This window comes from Haliotis rufescens, unplaced genomic scaffold, assembly GCF_023055435.1.
Source record: "Haliotis rufescens isolate VD_foot unplaced genomic scaffold, xgHalRufe1.0.p SCAF_40, whole genome shotgun sequence".
In the NCBI taxonomy this organism is placed as follows: domain Eukaryota; kingdom Metazoa; phylum Mollusca; class Gastropoda; order Lepetellida; family Haliotidae; genus Haliotis; species Haliotis rufescens.
This window is the reverse complement of record NW_025964113.1, coordinates 861086-887460: the sequence shown is the minus strand read 5'-3', so window position 1 is coordinate 887460 and position 26375 is coordinate 861086. Positions and strand designations below refer to the sequence as shown.

At 40.5% G+C, this 26375-nt stretch overlaps 1 protein-coding gene across 1 annotated transcript; it reads left to right on the top strand.

The window, feature by feature from the left end:
- The first annotated feature begins 455 nt into the window (after positions 1 to 455).
- LOC124140027 (QRFP-like peptide receptor) lies at positions 456 to 13510 on the top strand. The gene is made up of 4 exons (XM_046507367.2): positions 456 to 1275; positions 7898 to 8337; positions 8595 to 8699; positions 12773 to 13510. The coding sequence occupies exons 1-4, from the start codon at positions 951 to 953 to the stop codon at positions 13133 to 13135; spliced, it is 1233 nt and encodes a 410-aa protein (XP_046363323.2). The 5' UTR covers positions 456 to 950; the 3' UTR covers positions 13136 to 13510.
- Positions 13511 to 26375: the final 12865 nt, after the last annotated feature.

Genomic DNA, 26375 nt, shown 5'->3' with positions numbered 1-26375 from the left:
AAATGTTAGATGAAACCTTTATAGGACCTTTGTCAACTTTTATGTGTTCCTTTCCCACCTTTTGTCATAGATTTATATCTGTTTTCATTGATCCAATGTCCGTGGATTATCAGTCTAAGCTCAACTACACTAAGGGAATATTAGTCTCCTGCCAAAGGTAAGATGAATTATCACAGTGGGACCCCAGATCCCTTCGATCTGGCAGCATTAAAGAGTACCAGCAACGCCTGAAGTCATTCCAGGGACATAACTCACTCTCAACGAGGCTAGAGAATGAAGACAGGTGCGTGCTCTCCCATCCTGATGCCTGGTACTCGGTCCAGACCACCCCGAACTCCAGCACTTCAACCAATGTTTGCCGTCGTGTACAAAGAGCTCTTCAACACTCATGTCATTTTTCATAACGTTATGATAGGTCATTGTGTACACCAAGATTGCCACTACGGGCCACAAACCAGGCAATGATTCGTTATCCGGGGACTGTTAAGGGTAGGTGAGGGTGACATTAAACGTCGTTAATAAAACAGTAGGTTTAATGTACAACAGGGTTCCAAGGAAGTATTTGACAGTGTTGTTGCTTCACAGCAGGTATGTCGAATGCGAATGGACCCACATGTCCCGAGAACATTTGTGATGCATGTGTTCAGTTGAAGAGAAGGCGTCATGACATAAAGAGTAGTAAGTGGATTAAATCACTCTGACCGACGAAATTGAGACCCACTTCTGTCATAGATGTGCAGATAAGGAAGTGGTACCTATTCAAGGAAAGGACACTACCAGTTGTTCTTATTCTGTGCTGTAGTGAAGCTCCAGATCTGCCTTTTCAAGCAATTGTGACAATCGGATGTCGATAAATTGATCGGTAAAGTTAACCAAGGACACGAATGGCGCAAAATGCCTCAGGACATGATAATGGTATCTGTCTTTAAGTAACGTCAAAACCAACGACAATGGTGTGTATACCGCCTCGCGAAGTCAACGTGAGCGGCATCCTTTATCCCAACACGCCTAAGGTATTGCCGACGTGGGAGATTGTTGTAAAATGTACCGTTTGTGGATGTGTGGAACTTGTGGCTTTGTTTGGTAACATTCTTGTTATTTCCATCGTTGCCCAGTCACGGAAGATGCGGACGACAACCAACTTCTACATCACCAACCTCGCCATCTCCGACCTTTTTGTGGCATGCATCCCCTTCTGGATACACCTTGTGAACGACGTCACTGACGGATGGTTTCTTGGCGAATTTCTCTGCAAGTTTAACGCTTTCGTACAAAGTGAGGAATGTTTGATACTGTGCCCTATATCTCATACATGCAAAAAGATGGGTTGAAAATTCATCTTGATGGTTATATTGATAAAATGTCGTTGTTTCCCATTCAGTGTTTTCTCATAATCATCAGTTTTAAACTACCGATGGACACTTGTATATGTTTTCAACCAATTTATATCTGCAACCGTACTGTTTTTCTATTTAACATATTTCTCTATATAAATGTGAATAATATTAAATTAATTACCCTTTTCCCTATGAACCACTTCCAGCTAAGTGGGATATCGGGGGATACAAATCGTGTGTTCTACTAATCCCAGTAGGGTTATTTTTATATAAAAAAAACACCCTGATTGGAATTACATACAACTTTTCTCATTCATAACTTTATATATGAGATTTAAACCCATGTGGTCTGAAAAATATTTCGTATTAGTTTTTAAACTGTGAGACATTTGCGAATACAATGTACTTCTGTCAAACCATTTCTGTGGAAGAGGTTCCCTTGTTAGTTTTTGACGTACACATTGGAATCATACTTCTTGTATTCTGAAGCGATTGTCCGCTAGGTCTCAACTTCAGTGTGTTGTACCATTATATGCGCCAACACTACAATGATCTCCCTTGCTATTATTCACCATTATAATGATTTAATGTGCTATGCTCCACCATTTAGTAATGATCTACTTTGCTGTCTTCCACCATCATAATGATCCAACGTCCTTTACTTCCTATTATAATGATCCAACGTCCTTTGCTTCACCATTATAATGATCCAACGTCCTTTGCTTCACCATTATAATGATCCAACGTCCTTTGCTTCACCATTATAATGATCCAACGTCCTTTGCTTCACCATTATAATGATCCAACGTCCTTTGCCCCCCATTATAATGATCCAACGTGATATTCTCCACCATCATAATGATCCAACGTCCTTTGTTCCCCGTTATAATGGTCTAACGATATATTCTCCACCATTATAATGAATGATCTAACGTCCTTTGCTCCCCATTAAATGATCTAACGTGATATTCTCCTCCATAATCTAACGTCCTTTGCTCCCCATTATAATGATCTAACGTGATATTCTCCACCATTATAATGATCTAACGTCCTTTGTTCCCCGTTATAATGGTCTAACGTGATATTCTCCACCATTATAATGATCAACGTCCTTTGTTCCCCATTATAATGGGCTAACGTGATATTCTCCACCATTATAATGATCTAACGTCCTTTGCTCCCCATTAAATGATCTAACGTGATATGCTCCTCCATTATAATGATCTAACGTCCTTTGCTCCCCATGATAATGATCTAATGTTTTATTCTCCACCATTATAATGATCTAACGTCCTTTGTTCCCCATTATAATGGTCTAACGTGATATTCTTCACCATTATATTGATCTAACGTCCTTTGCTCCCCATTAAATGATCAAACGTGATATGCTCCTCCATTATAATGATCTAACAGGCTATGCTCCTATATCATTATAATAATCTCACGTGCTATGCTTCTCCATTATAATAATCTAGCGTGCTTTGCTCCTCCATTATAATGAGCTAATGTGCTCTGATCCCAATTATAATGATCTACTTTGCTATCTCCCACCATTATGATGATCTAACGTGCTTTACTCCTCCCTTATAATGAGCTAATGTGCTCTCATCCCAATTATAATGATCTACTTTGCTATCTCCCACCATTATAATAATCTAACGTGCTTTACTCCTCCCTTATAATGAGCTAACGTGCTCTGATCCCAATTAAAATGTTCTACTTTGCTATCTCCCACCATTATAATGATCTAACGTGCTTTGGTTTACCATTATAATGATCTTACGTGCTATATACGTGCTCCACAACAATACTGATCTGACGTGCTATGATCCACCATCATAATGATCTAAGGTGCTATGATTTACCATTATAATCATCCAACGTTCTTTACTTTATAATATAATCATTTAACGAGAGACTGAGTGAGTATGGCTTTACGCCGCTTTTAGCAATATTACAGCATTTTTTATAATAATCTAACGTACTATACTACTCCGTTATAATGATCTAGCGTGCTATGCTTCTCCATTATTATGATTTAACATGCTATGATTTACCATTATAATGATCTGACGTGCTTTGCGCCCCTTTATAATGTTCTAATTTCTATCTTTCACCATTATAATAATCTAACGTGCTTTGCTCCCCTTTATGATGTTCTAATTTGCTATCTTCCACCATTATAATGATCTAACGTGCTTTGCTCCCCTTTATGATGTTCTAATTTGCTATCTTCCACCATTATAATAATCTAACGTGCTTTGCTCCCCTTTATGATGTTCTAGTTTGCTATCTTCCACCATTATAATAATCTAACGAGCTTTGCTCCCCTTTATGATGTTCTAATTTGCTATCTTCCACCATTATAATAATCTAACGTGCTTTGCTCCACCATTATAATAATCTAACGTGCTTTGCTCCTCCATTATAATGATCTACTTTGCTATTTACCACCATTATAATGATCTAACGTGCTTTGCTATCCCATTATAGTTATCTAAGGTCCTTTGTTCCGCCATTAAAATGATCTAACGTGCTATGCTATCCCATTATAGTGATCTAAGGTCCTTTGTTCCGCCATTAAAATGATCTAACGTGCTATGCTATCCCATTATAGTGATCTAAGGTCCTTTGTTCCGCCATTAAAATGATCTAACGTGCTATGCTATCCCATTATAGTGATCTAAGGTCCTTTGTTCCACCATTATAATGATATAACGTGCTATGCTATCCAATTATAGTGATCTAATGTCCTTTGTTCCACTATTTTAATGATCTAACGTGCTATGCTATCCAATTATAGTGATCTAAGGTCCTTTGTTCCACCATTATAATGATCGAACGTGCTATGCTATCCCATTATAGTGATCTAAGGTCCTTTGTTCCACCATTATAATGATCTAACGTGCTATGCTATCCCATTATAGTGATCTAAGGTCCTTTGTTCCACCATTATAATGATCTAACGTGCTATGCTATCCAATTATAGTGATCTAAGGTCCTTTGTTCCACTATTTTAATGATCTAACGTGCTATGCTATCCAATTATAGTGATCTAAGGTCCTTTGTTCCACCATTATAATGATCTAACGTGCTATGCTATCCCATTATAGTGATCTAAGGTCCTTTGTTCCACCATTATAATGATCTAACGTGCTATGCTATCCCATTATAGTGATCTAAGGTCCTTTGTTCCACCATTATAATGATCTAACGTGCTATGCTATCCCATTATAGTGATCTAAGGTCCTTTGTTCCACCATTATAATGATCTAACGTGCTATGCTCCTCCATTATAATGAGCTAACATGTAATGCTTCTCCATATACTGATTTAACGGGCTACTCGCCCCATTATAATGATATAACGGCCTTTCCTTTACCATTGTAATGATCAAACGTGCTATGCCCAAACCTTCAAAACTGATCTATTTTACTATTATTCATCAATATAATGATCGAACGTCCTTTGTCCCTCTTTATAATGATCTCACGTGCTATGATTTACCATTATAATGATCTACTTTGCTATCTTCCTACATTTTATTGATCTGACGTGCTGAAGTGCTATGCTCATTATAATGATCTGGCGTGTTATGCTCCTCCATTATAATAATCTAAAGTGCTTTGATTTACCATTATAATGATCTTACGTGTTATGTACGTGCTCCACCACAATGTTGATCTGACGTGCTATGATCCACCATTATAATGATCTAAGGTGCTATGATTTACCATTATAATCATCTAACGTTCTTTACTTTATAATATAATCATTTAACGAGAGACTGAGTGAGTATGGTTTTACGCCGCTTTTAGCAATATTACAGCAATATCACGTCGGGGGACACCAGAAATGGGCTTCAGACATTATACCCATGTTGGGAATCGAACCCGGGTCTTCGCCGTGACGAGCAAAAGCTTTAATCACTGGGCTACTCCACCGCCCTTCATTTAACGAACCATATCCAACATTATAGTGATCTGATGTGCTATAATCAACCGTAATCATCTACAGGGTTGAATTTTCATAACAATGCCAAAATATTGGACATATTCAAGACAAGTCAGGCAGCCTAGGTACAAGTGGTAACAAGTACATATGTATATACTCAGACGGTGCGAAATGCGTGCAAATTATGACTTAATGTGGTGTGTTGCCATTGCACTCTGGTTCATGTTTCGCATTTGGTTTGCGCGGGTCCAACAGTTCCTTCATATAGCAAGGTTAATTTCTCATTAACGGGGTGGGTAGGGGGGTGGGTGGGTGTGTAAACACAATCAACAAAGTCATCGAACTTTACCACCCTCTACATTTAGTCGCCTCTTAACAACAAGCATGTAGGTACATATACTGGTGTATAGTGACGTATTCTATGCTGGAAACCTAAATAGACTCTATCTCTTATGTTTATAAATGAATAAAAAATTAAAGCGCACTGGTTTCGTGTTAACCGTCCTAGGGGGCACGTAGCGTGGGTGTGGGGTGTGGGGCAACTCGTTATGCAGATTTGCGTCCCTTAATTGCTCATGCAGTTAACGATTGCGACCAGAAGAAACCATCATGCACTGAACGATTCCGACTATATCGTAAGCAATTTAATTTATGTAACCCATGTTTCCTCAATACCCTATGTCCTCGGCTCACACATAACAATGTGTTAATTTTGTGCAACGTCGGGTCGATAGTACATATACATGTACCTCGTTCTCAGATTATTACCCCCCCCCCCCCCCCCCCGCCCCCCCTCCAGCCTTCCTGAAATGCATATTTAATATATTTAGTTTTATTTTAATCTTTACCTTTATCACGAGAAAATAAGGTCACAGTAGTGTAACTAAGTGGTCCGCAGAACCTTATCATCTTTACCCGTTTTGTGATGATCACTCTATTTCTGGTGTCAAGTCTGGTGTCATATTCAGGTCTTTTCTCTCTTTTATGGCTACAGACTCAGAAGGGGGAAAATAACGAAAATCATCATTTCAGGAGACTAGGATATGAAAGAAACTATAATTGAAACTGTTCAACGAACGTTAAGACGTTAAGAAAAGAAAATTTATTATTATTATTATGCCCTCCGTTTACCAACTCCGGGAAAAAATGATCTGAAGAACAAAATTCATTCTGCTTGGCCTTAGCATGACGATTATACCCTTCCACTTTGTGATAATGAGCGTTGTATTACAATCAAGTGACATCCAACGTCTTGGTTGTCGATCGTGTCAGTTGTTACCCAAATATCACATCACGCACATTTCTGAATACATATTTACTTCCCCACCCCACCCCCCACCCCCCCAACCCCCTCCCCACCCCCGCCACTTCACTTCCCCTCAACACACTCTGAAGAAACAGCCAGTCTTGGATTGCTCCCAACAGTCATTCCCATCTTTCTCACCTTTCCGTTGCCGTCGTTGTATAATTAAGTAGTGTTTTCACTGTACAGCGATTTATCGTCGAAAGGCAGATATATTTGCATCGTAAAACGTTTAAAGCTTACATCGAACTGATGCAGTTCTGGTTAACAAGGTTTCACTATCGTGAAGCAGGGCGATGTTTGAATGAAAGAGAGAAAATCTTTTCCATAATCAAACGAAATCTCTACTAAAAGCAGAGTCCATTGTACGACACTATCATAAGCATGAATCACTATGTAATAGTGATGATACCAGGTGTTGCGAGAAGGTCAGCGTATCCTGCCCCGCTGTGGCACCGTCACAAACACAAATGTTTAGCATCTAAGAAGGAAAACAGGGGAGGAACACCTCGTTGGCGGTTTTAGAGTAACGTTACCTTAATTGACATGGCTATTTAGACAGGAACTAATTGCATCGCATTTCCCGAGAAAGCAAATAATTTGCTTGTGTGACAGACATACGAGTATTCACGAGTTACACATAGTTCGCCCATCACACCGAAAGTCCAGGTTCGATTCTCCACATTGAATGTGTGAAGCCCATTACTGGTGTCTCCCCATGATATTGCTGGAATATTGCTAAAAGCGGCGTAAAACCATACTCATTCACCCACTTCTTATGAGACACGATGACAACAGAGAATAATCAGTCTCGAATATCCACCGGAACGTTGAGCGTAAAAGGCAAACTAGTTGTGAAACTTGTATGTCTTTGACTAGGTCATTGAAAGCAGTGATGACACCAGGTGTTCGTGAAAAGAGTAAACAGATTGAAAAGTAAACGATTAACAGAACTTTGGCATTCTCTCGAGGGTCGATTATAACTATTGACATTGTATTGTACTTTTAGCAATATACCAGCAATATTGGCGGGGGACACCAGAAATGGGTTTCATACATTGTACCCATGTTGGAAATCGAACCCGGATCTTCGGTGTGTCGAGCTAACGCTTTAACTATTCGGCTACCCCATCGCCCTAGGCTTGTTATCGATCAATTGACTTGGGCCATGGAAAACTGCGATGCATCCATAATTCGTTCAGTTCTAGCTTACCCTCGATCTGCGAGGATATCTGGTCTACTAGTACACTATATAATATAACATGTGTGTTTCAAATGCTATGAATTAATTTTTCTCTTGTAGTCACAGCCATGTGTGCGAGCGTCTTTACCTTGATGGCCATTGCTGGGGATCGCTTCTTCGCCATCATCTTTCCACTGAAGTCTCGCGTGACACAACGTAAGGTGAGCGTGGTAATCGTTCTGGTTTGGCTGTCATCAGCTGCAATTGGCATACCATCACTGTTGGTGTACACGTATAACGAACGTCACTGGAAGAACCATCTTGAGAGGTTCTGTACCGACGTCTGGCCAGTGCAGGAAACATCCGACGGCGTGTGTGACAACGGTTTAACCTCAAAGCGCGCCTACTGGACCCTTGTGGTTGTCGTCCTCAACTGGGTACCCATGATCGTCATGACAATAGCCTACACGGTCATTGTCCTCAAGCTCAGATTCAACAGGATTGTCCCCAGTTCAGGAGAACTGTCGCTGTCAGCCATTCAGCAAAGGTCTAAGAGAAAGGTATAACCAACACTGACAGAGATGTATGCGTACTCTTCATGCTACTTATACAGTGTAAGAAATGAAAAGTGTCTGTTTTAAATATCATTCTGACACGTCTAGTTATAATAACTGAAGTACTGCTCATTACAAGCAGAATTAAACCCAACAGCCTCACTCACGTATATAATAAATAGCCACAATGTGGTAAAACTGAGTGTTTTCATAAAATTATATTATGCTTGTCTCTATCAGTATCACTTGCCTTCTGAACACAGGTTGTGAAGATGTTGTTCTCGGTTCTCATTGTCTTCATGGTGTGCACCATTCCATTCCAAGTCTCCAAGCTGTTTGAGCTATACAGAGATGATCAGGAGGAGAGGGTAGGTCATGCTGTCATGTTATAATTTTCAGCTGTCAAGCCATGATGTTATGCTGTCATGCAGTCATGTCAGGTTGTCATGTTATGCTGCTACGCTGTCGTGTTGTGCTATGACGCTCATGTTGTCACGTTATCATGCTGTCACGTTATGCTGTCACGCAGTCTTGTTATGATGTCATGTTGTCATGTTGTCTTGTTATGCTGTCACGCAGTCTTGTTATGCTCTCATGTAGTCATGTTGTCTTGTCATGCTGTCACCCTGTCATGTTATCACGCTGTCATGTTATGCTGTCATGTTGTCTCGTTATGCTGCCACCCTGTCATGTTATGCTGTCATATTGTCATATTATGATGTCACCCTGTCATGTTATGCTGTCATAGTGTCATGTTATGCTGTCACCCTGTCATGTTATGCTGTCATATTGTCATGTTATGCTGTCACGCTGTCACGTTATGCTGTCACCCTGTCATGTTATGCTGTCATATTGTCATGTTATGCTGTCACCCTGTCATGTTATGCTGTCACCCTGTTATGTTATGCTGTCATATTGTCATGTTATGCTGTCACGCTGTCACGTTATGCTGTCACCCTGTCATGTTATAATGTCACCCTGCCATGTCATGCTGTCACCCTGTCATGTTATGCTGTCACCCTGCCATGTCATGCTGTCACCCTGTCACGTTATGCTGTCACCCTGTCATGTTATGCTGTCATATTGTCATGTTATGCTGTCACCCTGTCATGTTATGCTGTCACCCTGTTATGTTATGCTGTCATATTGTCATGTTATGCTGTCACCCTGTCATGTTATGCTGTCACCCTGCCATGTCATGCTGTCACCCTGTCATGTTATGCTGTCACCCTGCCATGTCATGCTGTCACCCTGTCATGTTATGCTGTCATATTGTCATGTTATGCTATCACCCTGTCATGTTATGCTGTCACCCTGCCATGTCATGCTGTCACCCTGTCACGTTATGCTGTCACCCTGCCATGTCATGCTGTCACCCTGTCATGTTATGCTGTCACCCTGCCATGTCATGCTGTCACCCTGTCACGTTATGCTATCACCCTGTCATGTTATGCTGTCACCCTGTCATGTTATGCTATCACCCTGTCATGTTATGCTGTCACCCTGCCATGTCGTACTGTCACGCTGTCATTTTGTCACTCTGTCATGTGGTCATACTGTCAAATTATGCTGTCGCGCTGTCATCCTATGCGGTCACGCTGCCATGTTGTCACGATATTGTGTTGTCATGCTGTCATGTTATGCTGTCACGCTGCATACCACTCATATGAAGCATGAAACATTTCTGTATCTGCAGTGTTAATTTTATCTGAATCAACTAACTAATCAATCTTGAACATGAGTGGGTTTGCTTTAACCCTCCTTTGGTACAGGTCTCAGACGTTTCCATGTTGATGACACCAACGAGCACGTGTATGGTGCTGACAAACCTAGAAGTATAATCGAGGCGACATGGATTCGAATCGACAATCACAGATTTCTGTCGTGCCAAATGGACGCACCTTTAAATCACGGACAGTCATCATTGAGTCTAGATTTACCAGTAAGAATGAAAAACATGCAAGGAGGCGAGAAACGTGTTATCAAACCAAAGCATGAAAAACAGGTTCTCGATCGCCTAAGGTTTACCAATGGCTTGTGTTGTGTCTGCCTATATTGTTCCAGAGTCATGACTGTTCTTGTACTTATCACCTTCTCTTGAAGCTTCTTACAAACACGCTTTGTACCGAGTCACCCTGCACACAAAACCTGTTCATTTGATTCAACCGTGAAGTGTTTATTCGTGTACGCAATATAAATAGGTATAAAGGGGGTTTTAAAGGGCTTCACGAACCGTTCTTTTTTCTTCTCAAGCATGACGGTAATTAACTTTTTATTGACGTTGCTACAAAACGTACGTCTTCTGAAGGTAAATATCAAGCCCTGTGTTTCTTATCTTTTACGCGTCAGGCTGTAAATACATCTTGCCCGTATTGACAAATGGGTTTTCGTACACGGTTGCTCGGTGTGTTTCACAACTAGCGAAAGCGGCGCAATAGCCTCGCGCATTTTTTTATGTTCAGTATATTTCTCATGACCCACCAGTGGTGGTACAGGATCATTAAAAAGTCATATGTTATCGAGCGATACACAAATTTTACTTACAACAATTAAGTATTTCTAAGTATTTTTTAAAGAGCTGTGTACAATAAAACCTGAAACATATTTTTAAAAATATTCTTTTAGAATATAATACATTATCATTTGTTAGGTAAGAGAAATAACGAACGAGTATTTTTTAGGGTATTCAAGCTATTATGAAAACTGTTTTCCGTTTAAATTGCAATTAACTTTTGAATTGCTACTCTGTAAATTATAAAAAAATGTGTTTTAAGGATTGAAGCTATTGATAACCTGTTGATGTTTTTTCCAAGTGTGTTTGGAGTAGCCGCATTTTTTAGTCCTAGGGTATTGCTAATTGATGTTGGGGCTGACTGCCGTGTTAACGTTAACGTTGATCGATTCTGCCCGGGATCAATGTACATGTCCACCCGGTATTGACGGATGATGGGTGTAATTTAACTTCCCTTGTATCACAGAGAACAGCTCAGATTGAAATTGTCGTTGTAATACTCTTTCAGGTTTGCTTCGATGTTTAGATAAGAATAAAACGTCCGGGTATGCATGTATGTATAGAATTTAACAATTACCTGACATGGGTCGACTTAGTCATGTAGCGCGGACAAGGGAAACCTATATTCTTAGTCTTCCTAACATTTCTCCGTTTTGTCATGTACCCATTCGTCTAAGACGCTCCAATTCGTTGTGCATAGTTGCGGCCCTTTGGTGTACCAGAATACTGCTTAATCACAACACATTTGTTCAGTCTCAAGAATTATTATCTCGCTTTATTTCGCTCAGCAAAGCTGCATCACTTCGTGCTATTTTCCCACGTCAAGCTGACATGCCGCGATATAACTGGAATACTGTTCAAATCGGCGTTAAACCCAACTCACTCACACACTCCGCCACAAGACGTACACGTATTGCGTCACATCTAAAGCAATATTTCTTTTATTTCATTCTTTCAAACACGCCACTTGTTTCATTACCGTATATACCATTAGTTAAACTGCGGAGCGAACTCAAAGAAACGTATCCTCTCAGTTTATTTTATCATGTTTGATTTTAAACGGAAAAGTTTCCGATGTTATATCCAACACATGCACTGTACAGGCGCTTAGGCAGCTCACAAAGAATGCTTCTGCATGGTTTTATTTCTTAAATATATTTTAATCTTAAACTTTTAAAAATTAAAAATCACTTAATCTTACTAGGCCTAATTTATTTGAAAATCAATAACATTGCTCTTTTTTTCGGCTCGAATAAAAAAATAAAATTTTCAAGCATGATAAAGGTCATGTGGTTCCAAATTCATTTCTTACCCCAGTCTTCAATGAACCAAATATATTTTACACAAATTTACCCCGCCACAGTTTACTTTTTACAAACTGTTGCAGGAATGAGTGATGGTTGAACAGATATGATCAAATGTAATAGTAGTTAATTTGTATTAAATTTTTCATTTACATAAAAAATATACTCGTTACATTTTATTTCGTCAATCAGTTTATATTTTTTTGTATGTGCTCGTCAAAAGCTAAGGGATACATACCTTTACCAATTAAGACCGGCATTACTTCTAGATTTCCTGTCAAGATAACTGAAATAATGTTCAAAGCGGCGTTAAACCAAACTCACTCAAACTATAGACCAAGTCCCGATTACTCACATCATGCAAGGATACTCGACGTCGACAGTACAATCTGTAAGTTTCTTTATTGGATTGTTATTGCTATCCGGATCTTTTATTTCCGGAAATCTTCCAATCGCTTCCCTTCAATATCGTTGATAATCGACATAAATAACTCATTACTAATCTCTATTACAGAAAATCGGCGATGTATAAGATTTTGACATATCAAATCGTCCGCCTTGTGGATGCTTTCCGCATATAAGTTTCTTATCGTATGATCATGATTTCTGTTTTGTCTGTTTCCAGCTCCCAGACTGGTATAGTCCCTTATACTTCTCCGCTATCATCATGATGTACACCAACAGCGCTATCAATCCTGTTCTGTACGGCGGGCTTAATGAGAACTTCCGGAATGGCTTCAGAGATCTCATTAACGCCATACTGAACCGGAAGTCTCACAGTCACAAGGCCTTGCTAAATGCACTCTGGACCAGCAACAGGTCACGTGTGGTTGTTGATGAGCTTGGCACTAAACCTGAAATGGACCATCTACAAGTACCGACGGTGGCAATGTCGTACATCAATCCGTCTGTTGACGTTTCTGGAGAAGAGCCGTCAAGGACAGCGGATAGGGCTACACGTCAGTGTAGCAACAGTTCGGGGACTTGAAAGGTCTTTTGATATATCCTTGGCTACATCTGATGTGAGTAACGAGGGAACTGTCTTACTTCAGAATGTCCACTTTGAGTTGTTCCGATAGGGACCGACCATTGAATAATCTAGGGTGACTCAATATTTTCTGCCTGCGTTTAAGACATACCATCGTCTTTTTTTCTCTGAAAGGATGAGCAAAATAAAAACCCACAACAGAATATTTTTCAGTACATCCAGCATGTCAAGTGAACAATTTAGCTAATTTGTAACATCTGAGGAAAAGTATACATTTTTTCCTGTATTTTAAAAAATGAAAACCGCATCCCCACTCAACAGGTCGGTCAATCAGCATGCTGACATTGATTACAAAAATACTTATGTTTGTGAATGTAATCAGACAGATTGTTTTGAGAATAAAAATATGTATAAGAATGAACTTCTTTCGTTCTGGTTTTGTGAGAGGTATATGTGGTAATCGTTCTGGTTTGGCTGTCATCAGCTGCAATTGGCATACCATCACTGTTGGTGTACACGTATAACGAACGTCACTGGAAGAACCATCTTGAGAGGTTCTGTACCGACGTCTGGCCAGTGCAGGTGACATCCGACGGCGTGTGTGACAACGGTTTAACCTCAAAGCGCGCCTACTGGACCTTGTGGTCGTCGTCCTCAACTGGGTACCCATGATCGTCATGACAATAGCCTACACAGTCATTGTCCTCAAGCTCAGATTCAACAGGATTGTCCCCAGTTCAGGAGAACTGTCGCCGTCAGCCATTCAGCAAAGGTCTAAGAGAAAGGTATAACCAACACTGACAGAGATGTATGCGTACTCTTCATGCTACTGTTATAGTGCAAACCATTTCAATATTTTTATTTAAAATAGTGCAAACCATTTCAATACTTTTATTTTACATTTAATTTATCTAAATACCTTACTGGTTCAATATGTTTCCAAGTGCATCGAAGTTCTATGCCCTTTGTCTGTTTAATATATTCAGCAAACATTCGGCGTATCCCCTCTTATCATAAGCCCCTCCGGGCAGGACCCTTAATCCCCAGCGCTATCTATAAATTTCAATTAACACCTCCTAACGTCGCCGGATCTTACGTATATACATACACGTGGGACAATGACCTTGCCACACGTTACGTAATACCTCGCTCTAAAAAACCCGACTGACATGGTCAGTCAGGGAGACAGCCTGGAGACAGCCAGAATATCGACTCGTGTAAGTGACAGAACAGTTCTCCCACCCGGGAAGTTTGGCCACTCGGTCCCGGTGTGCGTTCTGTCACGTTATTATCAACATGTACCTTTTTGACTTATTCTAAACTATCAACAATAAACATGGCTGCTGTCTTCTAAATCTTCACCCCTGAGTTTTGTCATCCGTCATCACCCTGAGATACCACATCCGGGGGCCGAAACTGACGCCCTTGGACAGAAGTTGTCAACGCGTATGTTGACGGGGAAATTAGCTCAGATTGAAGACGAAGAATACGTTGAGTCCAAACTTCTTTAGTCGGCAATAAAACAAACAAATACAATTACTAATAGAAATATGTCGAGCGGAGATTCCAACTCAACAAGTGAAGTCCAGCAAGCAGGCGTATCCTACTCGCGGCTGTACATACAGGTGCTGTCGGAATACCAGACTCACTAACAGTAAAGATGTAAACATATATATACACTATTGGACAACAATAGACATACAAGGAGACAATGGCGTGGCCCTGGACATGGGGCTTATGGATGTGATTACATACACGGCCTAGGGGGAATGTGATTAAGGCTATAAATGTCATAATGCGAAAGGCTGTGTTAGACAATGGTACAACTGACGGCTGTTACGCATGGATTACATCATGTTAAATAGTCCAGATTTCCTAAACGATATGTTCTCAACACTGTACAAAAGGGATGTTGTTCAGAAGCTACAATTATTTAACATTGCGTTGTCCAAAGTGCTGTTAAGTCACTCTGTGACACTATTTACACAGTGTAAGAAATGAAAAGTGTCTGCTATCTATCCATCCATCCATCCATCCATCCATCCATCCATCTATCTATCTATCTATCTATCTATTCTACGTCGGGTATATATATCCAAAAGAGTGACATAAAACTATTGTGTTAACACATAACGAAGTTAATGTACCGGTAATATAACTGCACATTATCCTTGGATTCAAGTTACGTGTAACTGAAAATGTACACGCGTGGCTTAACTCATTACAAAAGATCTGACATTTCATTGCGAGGCCGTATTGCAAAATGAGGCATTTTTAAAGTTTGGCATTTGCTTTTTTGGACAGGGTATTTGGATTTAACATTTCTGTGGAAACAAGTGGGAATCCATTGAAGGACGCATTTATTTCGATAAATATTCCATACAACGTTCAGTATATATGTTTTTCTGAAACAGTGATCGGACCCACATTGGTATTGTCCACCAGTGGATGTTCATGTCTCATAAGGATACATCAGCTATGTACTTCAGTAGTCAATTCTAACTGGTGTTAATTTTTAAATCCTAACATAACTGTATTTTGTTTTGTTTTCAGGCATCTCTTCTTTTTATTCTATTGGGGGTTCTTTTGCAAAAGAAAGTGTCAACCATGTTTGATGGTAACTAAAAATGAAAGAAACAAGAAATGGATATTCGATGGTGATGTATTTGATTAATGTATCATACATCTTATCAATAAGTACCCCTGATGACGTGCACATGACGTTGTAAGGAACATGGAGGTTTCAATTTCACAGTAATTAATGGGCAGAGTGAGGCAAATATTGTCATGATCAGTTTGAGTCGGTTCACAGATACCAGACATTATCAGTAGCGAATATGACCACCACGAGCACCGATGCACACCAAGACTCGTCGTCTCATCGATGTCGACAGCCGTCTGATGATGTCATTGGGATTCCGTTGTCAGTCGTATATACGAATACCTGCGACACGGAGACGACGTAGCACAGCGCGACTGATGCGGCGTTCTTACGATGTTGCTGCCTTTTCCGTCGCGGTGACGAACCTATTGCGCAAATGCAATATGCGCAAGTACCGGTTATTATGTAGCGTTGTCATGCGTGATCTGTCTGATCTTGCGAGGCCCGTGTACTGCCAGTCTGTCTGTAGCGTTCGAAGTCTGACGATGATTGCACGTGTACAGTTGACGTTTCTTGCAATCTGGCTCTGGTTGCCATTTGTCTAAATTCCTACGGCCCTCACTCTGTTGTTCAGTTACACGTTGCATCTTTCTTGCCTTTCATTACCTGTGGTGTTTTGGCAACGATCCACTGCATTTTACACAATATCTGCACGAGCATTTTACGGGTACCCGAGACAAGGTGTTTTGCGCTTTTTCACTGATGCTCGTGATCTTCGAAACTGCACCACTTCGGACTTTCCTCCCACATTAAGCTGACACGCCGTGATATTTAACTGGAATACTGTTCAAAGCGGCGTTATACAATATTCCCACATTCACTATGATCAAGAGGAGCGGTCGGTCGGAGGAGAAATAATAAAGACATGATTTTGGTTGATAATACAACTGATAATTGGATCATTGAAAAGCAGTGACGACACCAGGTGTTCGCGAAGAGAATAAGCATGTTCTGATTTACCGGTAACACCCACATACATTTTTCTAAAAAGTAAGTTTTTGTTTGTTGCTTAACGCCACAACCAGCAATACTCCTGTCGTACTTCGGCGGCCTTTACCAGACAGTGATCAGAACCATGAGCAATGGTCCACTTTGTTGAGCCACGCTGTCAATCATGTCACCATGTCTGATAATCGGATCCATTAATTAAAGTAAGTACCAGTGAGTAAGGAGGTATGAAAACTCCTGCAAACGTCATAATATGGGATAGCATCGCGCATGATGTTCCTCTGAATGACTCCCATAACAATCCTCGAACGACTGAACAAGGCAGTGATGGTTAAACCTTGATTGAAAAACTTCAGCTTTATGCAAAATGTGTACTTACATGAAATTTGAATAATATTTACATGTTCTTAAGTACGTAAGCAAGTGGGAAATGTAGACGTCACAAGTTGGAGCTGATGGTATATTGCTCGACATGAAGGGGACATTCATGACGGGAAAATCGAAATCATACCTCTTGTCATGCGGCTTGGTACAGAGGTTGCCGTCATTTGTATTTCTATGCATAGACCCAGACAGGAGATTGAATATAGTTCCGCGGATGTTTCTTTGATTTTCAACTCGGTGGATATATGAGGGGGAGATATGAGGTCATCTATCTTTTTATCTGAAACTGAGGTTGAACTTTATTCCGTGAGTAAATAAAACAGATTCATAATGAGCAAAGGGATTCTGAAACAGATCAGAGCGGGGCACAGTTAGTACCCATGGGGATAACTACTAACTTTCAAAATGTTCTATCCTCAAATTTGACAAACATAATGACAAATACAATATGAACACACAAACAGATACACAATTTGCAGTCTTAACCTCAAGAGTTAAAAACTCGTTATAAACATTGAATATTTTCCACAAGCGTATGTTCTCATACAAACTCATGCAGTCCAGTGCAGCTTGGCCTCATGCAATATGGATCAGCGGCGAGCCCAGTGGTCAAAGTGTTCGCTCTTTACGCCGAAGACCCGGGTTCGATTCCCCACGTTGAGTCAATCACCTTTTTCTGGTGCCCCTCGCCGTCATAGTGCTGGAATATTGTCACAAGCAGCATGAAACCATACTCACTCACGTACTCATGCAAGACAAACAGGATATTATATGAGTGTTCATGTCATACTATGTTTAAATTTCTAAATTTCGGTATTGCCCGAGCGAACATGCACATCATTCGTTTAATGCTTAATTTATTCGTATTTCCTGTATCGGGGGACTAAAAGATCGATCATCTGACCAAAAATAGTGAGTGAGTGAGTTGGGTTTAACACCGCTTTTAACATTATTCCAGTTATATCGAGGCGTGTCAGCTTAATGTGGGAGGAAAGCCCGAAGTGATGCAGGTCTCAGACGTTTACCACTCCGGTGAAACCCACGAGCACGACAAACCTAGAAACATAATCGGGGTGAACCGTGATTCGAACCCTCAATCATAGGTTTCTGGCGTGTCCAGGGGACGCAACTCTGCACAGCGAATCGCGGCGCCTTAGACGACTGGGCCACACGTGCCCCCTGACCAAAAATAAAGACAATAGGTTCATAATATATATTCACGAATTGACTCTCACTCTATTTGGCTCTCACTCGATGAAAGTAAATTCTCATAATTTTGTATATCTATACACAATTATATTATGTACGTGTGACTTCATGTTTACACTGACAGCCATACAACAACAAGCTGTATAGCAGAATAAAATAGTAATAGAAACGAGAGGTGACATGAGCTCATGTATGCCCAACATGCTCAACAGGAACAACAAATGTACTCAAATAATATCCTCATTAGATGAGAAAGGTCTGTTAAGAACTGTCTTAGTACGTCAGTCACAATGACAGCGCGTCGTAATACATTTGCAAGACGTCAAAATAGCCGACGCGATAAACGTGACGGGAGAAATTTCGGATGTATTTTAATGAACCTGTGGCTATTACAAGTGTTAGTCGTCACTGATCAATTGGCCGGTCACTGGAAGGTGATTGTTAAGATGTGTCAAACAGATAATTACTAAGGTACATTTATTTATTGTTGTAGACTGTCACTATAGTCTAGACACGGATCGATTCGACACTATGGTACTTTGGAAAATGCCAATGGGCCAAACCTTTTTCTCGCCCATGGGCGAAATATTTCAATATCGCTATAAAATCGTTGAATTAAGTTAAAATGGGTTAAATTTTGTGTCATGATACTTGAATAAATACATTTAATGTATTTGCGAAACAAAAACATGAGTTTTAAGTAAAGGAACAAATTCTCGCCCATGGGCCAGTCTTCGCCCATGGGCAGGTCTATGGGCCACACTTCGCCCATGGACAGGCCCATGGGCGACATAGTATAAATATTGAGTTTTTGAACGATTTTTTTTTCCTTTTATTCTTCCTTGGTATGTTTCCATGAAAACAGCATGTTTAATTTCGTTAATACCTTTGACTTAATACCCGAGACTGGGCAAAGACCGTAGTGTTTCTGGACTATTGGGTTTCCGGAATTAAAATGGGACGTGGTTTTCTTCGTTTTATTCTCTAGGATGGGTTGTAGCGAGGACATCCTTTAACGGACATGCAATCAATCTCTCTGACTTATCTCGATGTATGTTAAAACGTCAAGTCCAAGGGCCTAAGTTAAGTTTAAAGGGCCTAAATGATGAGAAACAACGTATATTCGTATTAAGGAACTCTCTGGGGTTCCCCCAGGAATGTGGAAGTAGTCCGTCAGTGTCTACGTCATTTCAAGAACACGGTCTCGTGAAAAACGCATTGTGTCGTTCATACGCTTATGAACGTCAATGCGGTCATGTGACCGACCTCTCGTCCAATGGAAAAGCCGTATATCGTGTAAACTGCAAGTTAAATATATACGCAGTTGTGTCCTTAATACGTGCCAGAAACTTACGATTATGGTTCGAATCCTGGTTCATCCTGATTGATGGACTAAGTAAGGTTGGTTTAAGGTAAATATATGTACCATTCCACTGGGGAAGGGGTGAGGGGAGTCGCTTTTATATTGAGTCGCATATTTGGCTAGGGGTCAGCAGTAGTAATAATTTAGAGACGCATTGATTTGACAGCACGATAGTTGTGCTCTTGGGTTTCACAAAAGCAGTAAACGTCTAAAGGTCTACCTGCATCACGTTAAAATCACGTAAAGCGTAACGTCGTCATACAGTTAAATATTGGTCAAACTCACTCACTCGCTCTGAAGCAGGTATTACGACTTGCAGAAAAAAACCCTAACAATCCCAAAACTGGAACGGCGAGTGAGTGGTGTTGGCTGAACGTCGCCTTAAATAGTAGCTGTTAATTCACGACGCGTCAGCTTTATGTGAGAGGAAAACCCAAATTGACGTAGATCGTGGACGTCTACCGCTTGGAGGACATGGAATATCCGAGTCCAGTGAAGTTCCAGTTAAGGTCGCACGTGTTATATTCGTATATGTGACAGTAATGACAGCCGTTAGTAGCCCTGACCTTCACCTTCACGTTACGTGTTTGATATCGTCATTGTAATGACTGAAAGTGCAATGATTTTGGAGTATTTGTTTTCTTTTGAAATTTTCGGTTTAATTTTGTTTTGATTCGGTATTTTTTTCTCGTGACAGAGAGGTGCCAATTTCAACACCCTCGAGACACTGGCATCTTGAACACGTCAATGCCAGTCATCATTTTATTTAAGAAAGCATACGATACTTGATGTACATAAGTTTTAAATTCATGAATAATGCTTGTCATCTCCCTCATGACATCTGACTGACAGCTGCAATCCTGGTGGTAGTGTAGTTGTGCAATACGCTGCTTGCTACATTTGCCTAGCTTTTGTGAAAGGAAGACCTCACAGAGACCAAACAGCCTGGTCCAACAACTCGTCCATTTGCTGGACTTGTATGAATGAAAAGTGACTAATATTAAGACTGTGGGGTACAATTGACACCAACAAACATGCGTCTGATATGATTATGATTGTAACCTCCCTATACCTTCACTCAGCATTAGACCGCCTCCGTGGTCTAGAGGTAGAACGTACGCCCGGAGAGCGGGAGGTCCGGGGTTCGATCCCCGACCGCGTCATACCAAAAGACGTTAAAGGATGGTACTTGTTCTTACCCTGTCTGGCGCTCGGCTAAAACAAGGACTGGTCGGCACGGCGTCAGTATACTGTGTCTGAGTGGGGTATTTATGTTAAACTGCGGCATGGTATCTCAGTGAGCTAGCACTATAAATCGGCATCAGTCCAACAAGCAGCCACACACGCAAACACACGTGCATGTACGTCGCTATATAAGTGCAATAATCTTTGACGCGACGTTAAACCCAATCTCACCTCACCACACTCAGTATTATCATCATACGTTATTTATGTTTTATTTGTTGCAGCTTCCACTTATTTTACCCATCATATGCCTAGTATTGTAAACCTACACATCTGAGCTTCAATGTAATTAGTTAAGTAATAATTGATCTCGTGTGGTCATTTATTGTCTTCACAATTGAGTTCTGTGCGAACCTTTGTGTTTCAATTTTGACATCACCTAGTAACATTTTGAATGTATAATCTTTCTTCATTGGTGTGTCTTCCAGTTTCAATGGCAAGTCTGCAGCTTCTGTCACATAAAATGTGTCCCCCGTCTGCTAAAGAGAGAGGTAATGCCCGAGAGATGGGTAGGCCCTGTAAACAGTTCCAATTGTCTATAAAGTCTACTGTAGGACCAAAGTGTGGGGGAGTAGCAAAGTAGTGAAAGCGTTCGCTCGTCACACTGACGACACGGTTTGAATTCCCCAAAAGGTTACAATATGTGAAACTCATACTGGGTAGTATGAATGGAATGTTGGCAAAAGCAGCGCAAAACCAGCTCTAAATCTCACTGATGTTTTAGGTAATACTATTTTTTAAATATTTAGGACTGTTAAAACAACAATGTTAAGAAATTGAGATAATTGATCAAAACAGTTTAGGAAACACTAAATAAAGTTTGTTGACATAAAGGAATTGACACCGATCACGGTGATGTTTGCGATTTGATATCAAGCATATAATTCAATACGGATCGGAGGTATGTGGATATCAAAAGAATGATATTTATTTCTTGGTAGATGCCTAGACCAGACAATCAAGTGATTAATATCAAGATGAACGTCCCTCTTAGTCTTGGTACGATGACACGCAATCAACCACGTCACCGCCACTGACCACCGATCCTTAAATTGTCCTCTTGCGATCAGAACAGGTTACTGGGACCTCTTCTAACCCGGAAGTCTGACTGACTGACTGAGTATGGTTTTACGCCGCTTTTAGCAACATTCCATTCATACCACCCAGTATGAGTTAGGCATATGGTTACCTTTTGGGGAATTCAAACCGTGTCGTCAGTGTGACGAGCGAACGCTTTCACTACTTGGCTACTCCCCAAAGAGGTGGGGGGGGGGGGGACAGCAGAAATGGGCTTCACACATTGTACCCATGTCGGGAATCGAACCCGGGTCTTGGCGTGACGAGCGAACGCTTTAACCACTAGGCTACATGACCGCCCCTCTAACCCGGAAGACCCACTGGTCAGAGGTATACGGCAATTAAAAAGTGGTTATGTCTGGTTCTTTCAAACATGTGGTAATAAAACTGTATTTTTAAATATGTTACGTCAACGGTTAAAAGACAACTTTTTTCAGGTTTGGCATAGTCATTTATCTGAAAGCCCCCAAATGGCTTATCATGGACAGTTTTAAACATCCATTTTATGTGAGAACTATTTCAGTTGTATTACTGTAAATAAATTCAGAACCACATTGACTCGTTTTTGGCTAGAAATTGAACGTTGACCACATTATAACATTCCTCGTGAATTTAGAAAATGTAAAGTTATAACCATATCGAAAATGAATATCACTTTTTGTTAATTTGTCCGGCTTATAGCAATCTAAGGCAAAGTTACATAGAATCTAAATTTTACATCTCTCCAAATATTCTGAAGTTTAATACAGTACTGTCATCGCAAGACCCTATTATCAATGTGAATACAGCAAAATACTTGTTTTATGCCAATGCTGTAAGAACACAAATACTCCAACATGTATAATAATGCAATTATGTTAAACTGCTTTTGTTAAAAAGCAAAGAAATGTATTAAATCTTATACTGTTTGCACTTTAATTGTATTTCGTCTGTACAAAAAGGCCCGTGGCCTACAAGTACTGAATAAAGTGAAGAAAGTAGAGTTGTCATACTCCATCAGTGATGGTGCCAGGTGAACGTGGTCGACTTCCGCTGTGTTATGAGTCTCTCCTAAAATGCAGTAAATAGTGGACTAAACGTATGCCAGGAGAGGGTATACCACGTAAGGCTTATGGCATGGTAAATGGCCTAGACAAAGCATATCTACACATATCTATAATTTACATGGCGTATAATTCAGAGTTTTCCTTATTTCTTTGATCATGTCTATCTCACGGGCCAAAGGGTGCCTTCCTTGCCTCGTCTTTTGCGATGAAGTCAACTCAAGATAATAGATACACGAAGGACTGCCGTCGGCATAATCTAGGAAAGAGCAGTGCTCTCAAGATGATGATGATATTAGTTATTATATTATTATATTATGTGACATTTATGAACTGAAAACATATAACTCTATTATGTTATAATTATTAATACCTCAGGGCGTCTACGTTTGTAGATAAGAAATTTCAGTCGTTGTAGCTATGATAGTGTCAATTTACATACAGAAAATCGATTAAGATGATATAAACTTTGGCTTGATTGTAAGTTTCACATTTACCATGAAACGAAAATCAGTTTTTCAGCCAAAATCATACCTATTTTCTTGGTCATCTATAATTTCAATTGTTCCATTACTCCATTACTATATTAAACGTTTAATAACAAAGATCATGTTTATAACAAATCTTGTATATGATATATGAATAAAGCGACAAACTCTTGGATTTCGCAAGAAATCTCCTCTGAAAGCAGAGTCTATAATATGATCGTAAACATGTTTTTATGAATCACTTTTAAAAACCAAGTGGTCGTATATCATGAATTTAGTCTAAAAGTAAGCGCTGGAAAATGATAAGACCACAGACTGTAGGAAAGCTTTCTCTACATGCACCTATTTTGGAGCGAGTCAGTCCCAGAGGGGTAAGTATGTGTATAGGTTTGACAAGCGTGACGTTGTCTCCTTTGAATTGGCGGGTTGGTGGGTGGTGGTGGGGGTGGGGGTGGGGGTGGGGGTGGGTGGGGGTGGTTGGGTGTGTGTGTGGGTGTGGGGTGGGTGTGTGTGTGTGTGTGTGTGTGTGTGCGTGCGGGGGTTGCATACTTGCTGTCTCTGTCGCGGGGCGGTTAGAGCGTCTGTCCGGAGAGCGGATGGTAGGTGGTTAACTGAACATCGTTGCTCATTATTTCTATCACTGGTTTGCTTTGCCCAGGCTCGTTCATTTACGGCCGTGATAAAGCTGAAATATTCGGTAAGTGAGTATGGTTTTACCTCGCTTTAAGCAAGAAATCAACAATATCACAATCAGATCCTAGACCAACAGTAATGAGCTTCACCCATTTTACCCATGTTGGGAATCGAACCCATGCTTTCGGCGCGGGAAGCAGACGCTTTATCAACTACCCCACCGCTCCCGACGTGAAAGGTCGTTTATCGTTTAATCGAGTATGGACTAGGCAATCCAGCGATAGACATCATGAGTATCGATCCTCGCAATAAGGATATTATGACAAAGTCATATAATCAACTAAGTGAGTGAGTGAGTGAGTTTGGTTTTACGCCGCTTTTAGCAATATTCCAGCAATGTCACGGCGGGGGACACCAGAAATGGGCTTCACACATTGTACCCATGTCGGGAATAGAACCCAGGTCTTTGGCGTGACGAGCGAACGCTTTAACCACTAGGCTATCCGACCGCCCCATCAACTAAGTAAACGTGCCTGACCACCCGATCCCGTTAGTTACCTCTTACGACAAGCATGGGTTGCTGAAGGCCGCCGAGTGGGGGTCGGGTGGTTACAGTGACTAACTTGGCTGTTTGAGTGTCATCGTACTCCATCAGCGTGATTAGTTGTTCGTGCTATAGTGAGTGAATACTGTTTTACGTGCATTTAGCACTATTCCAGCTATTGTACCTATGTAGGGAGTCGAACCCGAGCGAGTCGAGCGAACACTGTAACCAGAAGGCTTACCCCACCGCCCCCCGACAGACCGCAGTTGTTATATTGCAGACTGGTAAAATATTCAATTCAGGTGAACAATTGACTTGTATTTGCATGTGTTTGTGACTGGTGCCAACGGTGGGGCAGGATACGTTCACCTTTTCGAGAACACGTGCTCATAATATGTGCAATCGACGAGATTTCTGATGAACATGGAAAGGGTTTTATTAATTTTATTTATTATTAAAATGTATATAGACACGATCAAGGCTCGTTCCTGTGGTAAAATATATTTATTTATCTATCAGCTATCAGACCTTTCGATCAGGGTTCACCTTCCAAACAGGTGAACATGAATTGATTATCAATTCATTTTTTGATAAACATCTGAAAACATCTTCTCTTGCAAGATCAACAAAATAAAGGTTTTTATCTTAAAATCGAAACCCAAATTTCAATGTAGGTGAAAAGTAAAGAAAATTAACAAAGAAATCGAAACGAAATGAGATCGAAAGACGACCAAATCCAGAGAGGATTACACCACTCATTTTAACCCTTGGGCAACAACCATTAAATAAAACAGAAGCTCATGATTCACAAACAGGGGATACAGTGTTTCAGTCCTCGAGAATGTTTCCTTCGATAAAACTGACAAGCCCAAGTAAAGGGGGATTACATTTTATCACGCCGCTCTACGCTCTACGCGATAAGGAGATACACACAATAGTTAGATTATCCTGAGAGATTACCTTCCTCCAAATGGAGCCGTTTATCAGCTCAAACAACATAGTTACCTCCTAGGTCCCCTGTGGTCTGGCTAGGGTAATGTCAGAAAGAGATTAAAGGGAAGGTGGATAATAGAAGGCACCGTTTCCTCTCGCTAAGGCCGGGACTATAGTCCAAACGAAATCTTAGAGTAATTGATGTCATTTGGGATGTATCGACCAGATATGATGTCGGGGAAATGTAGGTAGGCTGTCATCGCCGTAGATATATAGGCAAAGATCGATCAAAATGTACCAAGCTTTAGCACTACAAACATTTAGGGGTATTGCTTGGGGATTTCTTTTCAGTACGTTAGATAATATTTTTCTGTTTATTTAATCTCCATTTCTTAAAGGAGTGCCGATGTGTACATATGCAGTGGCTTTAATATGAGACGAACAATCCAATTACCAAGCCATTGATTTCACTCAAGTCAGTTAAATCTGGTAGAACATGACAAATTTCGCTCGATTTGTAACTCAACGAAGTGTAAATGAAATAAATTAATCTTGAAATTTGTTACCAAAATAGATGATCTTTCTACCGGACGAGACCACGTGTCAGTAATAACAGTGTTACTGGCAATCTCAAACAGTATTATTGTAGAATATAATTTCTTTCTCACACTTCATATACAAATTGATGTAAACGTTCGTGAAGAGGTTATC

What these genes read in the sequence shown, in the direction of transcription:
- LOC124140027 (XM_046507367.2), top strand. Translation starts at nt 951, where the DNA reads ATGGTGTGTATACCGCCTCGCGAAGTCAACGTGAGCGGCATCCTTTAT. An exon ending in GTTTAACGCTTTCGTACAAA is followed by an intron (nt 1,276 to 7,897) that starts GTGAGGAATGTT and finishes TTTCTCTTGTAG; the next exon opens with TCACAGCCATGTGTGCGAGC. An exon ending in GAGATGATCAGGAGGAGAGG is followed by an intron (nt 8,700 to 12,772) that starts GTAGGTCATGCT and finishes GTCTGTTTCCAG; the next exon opens with CTCCCAGACTGGTATAGTCC.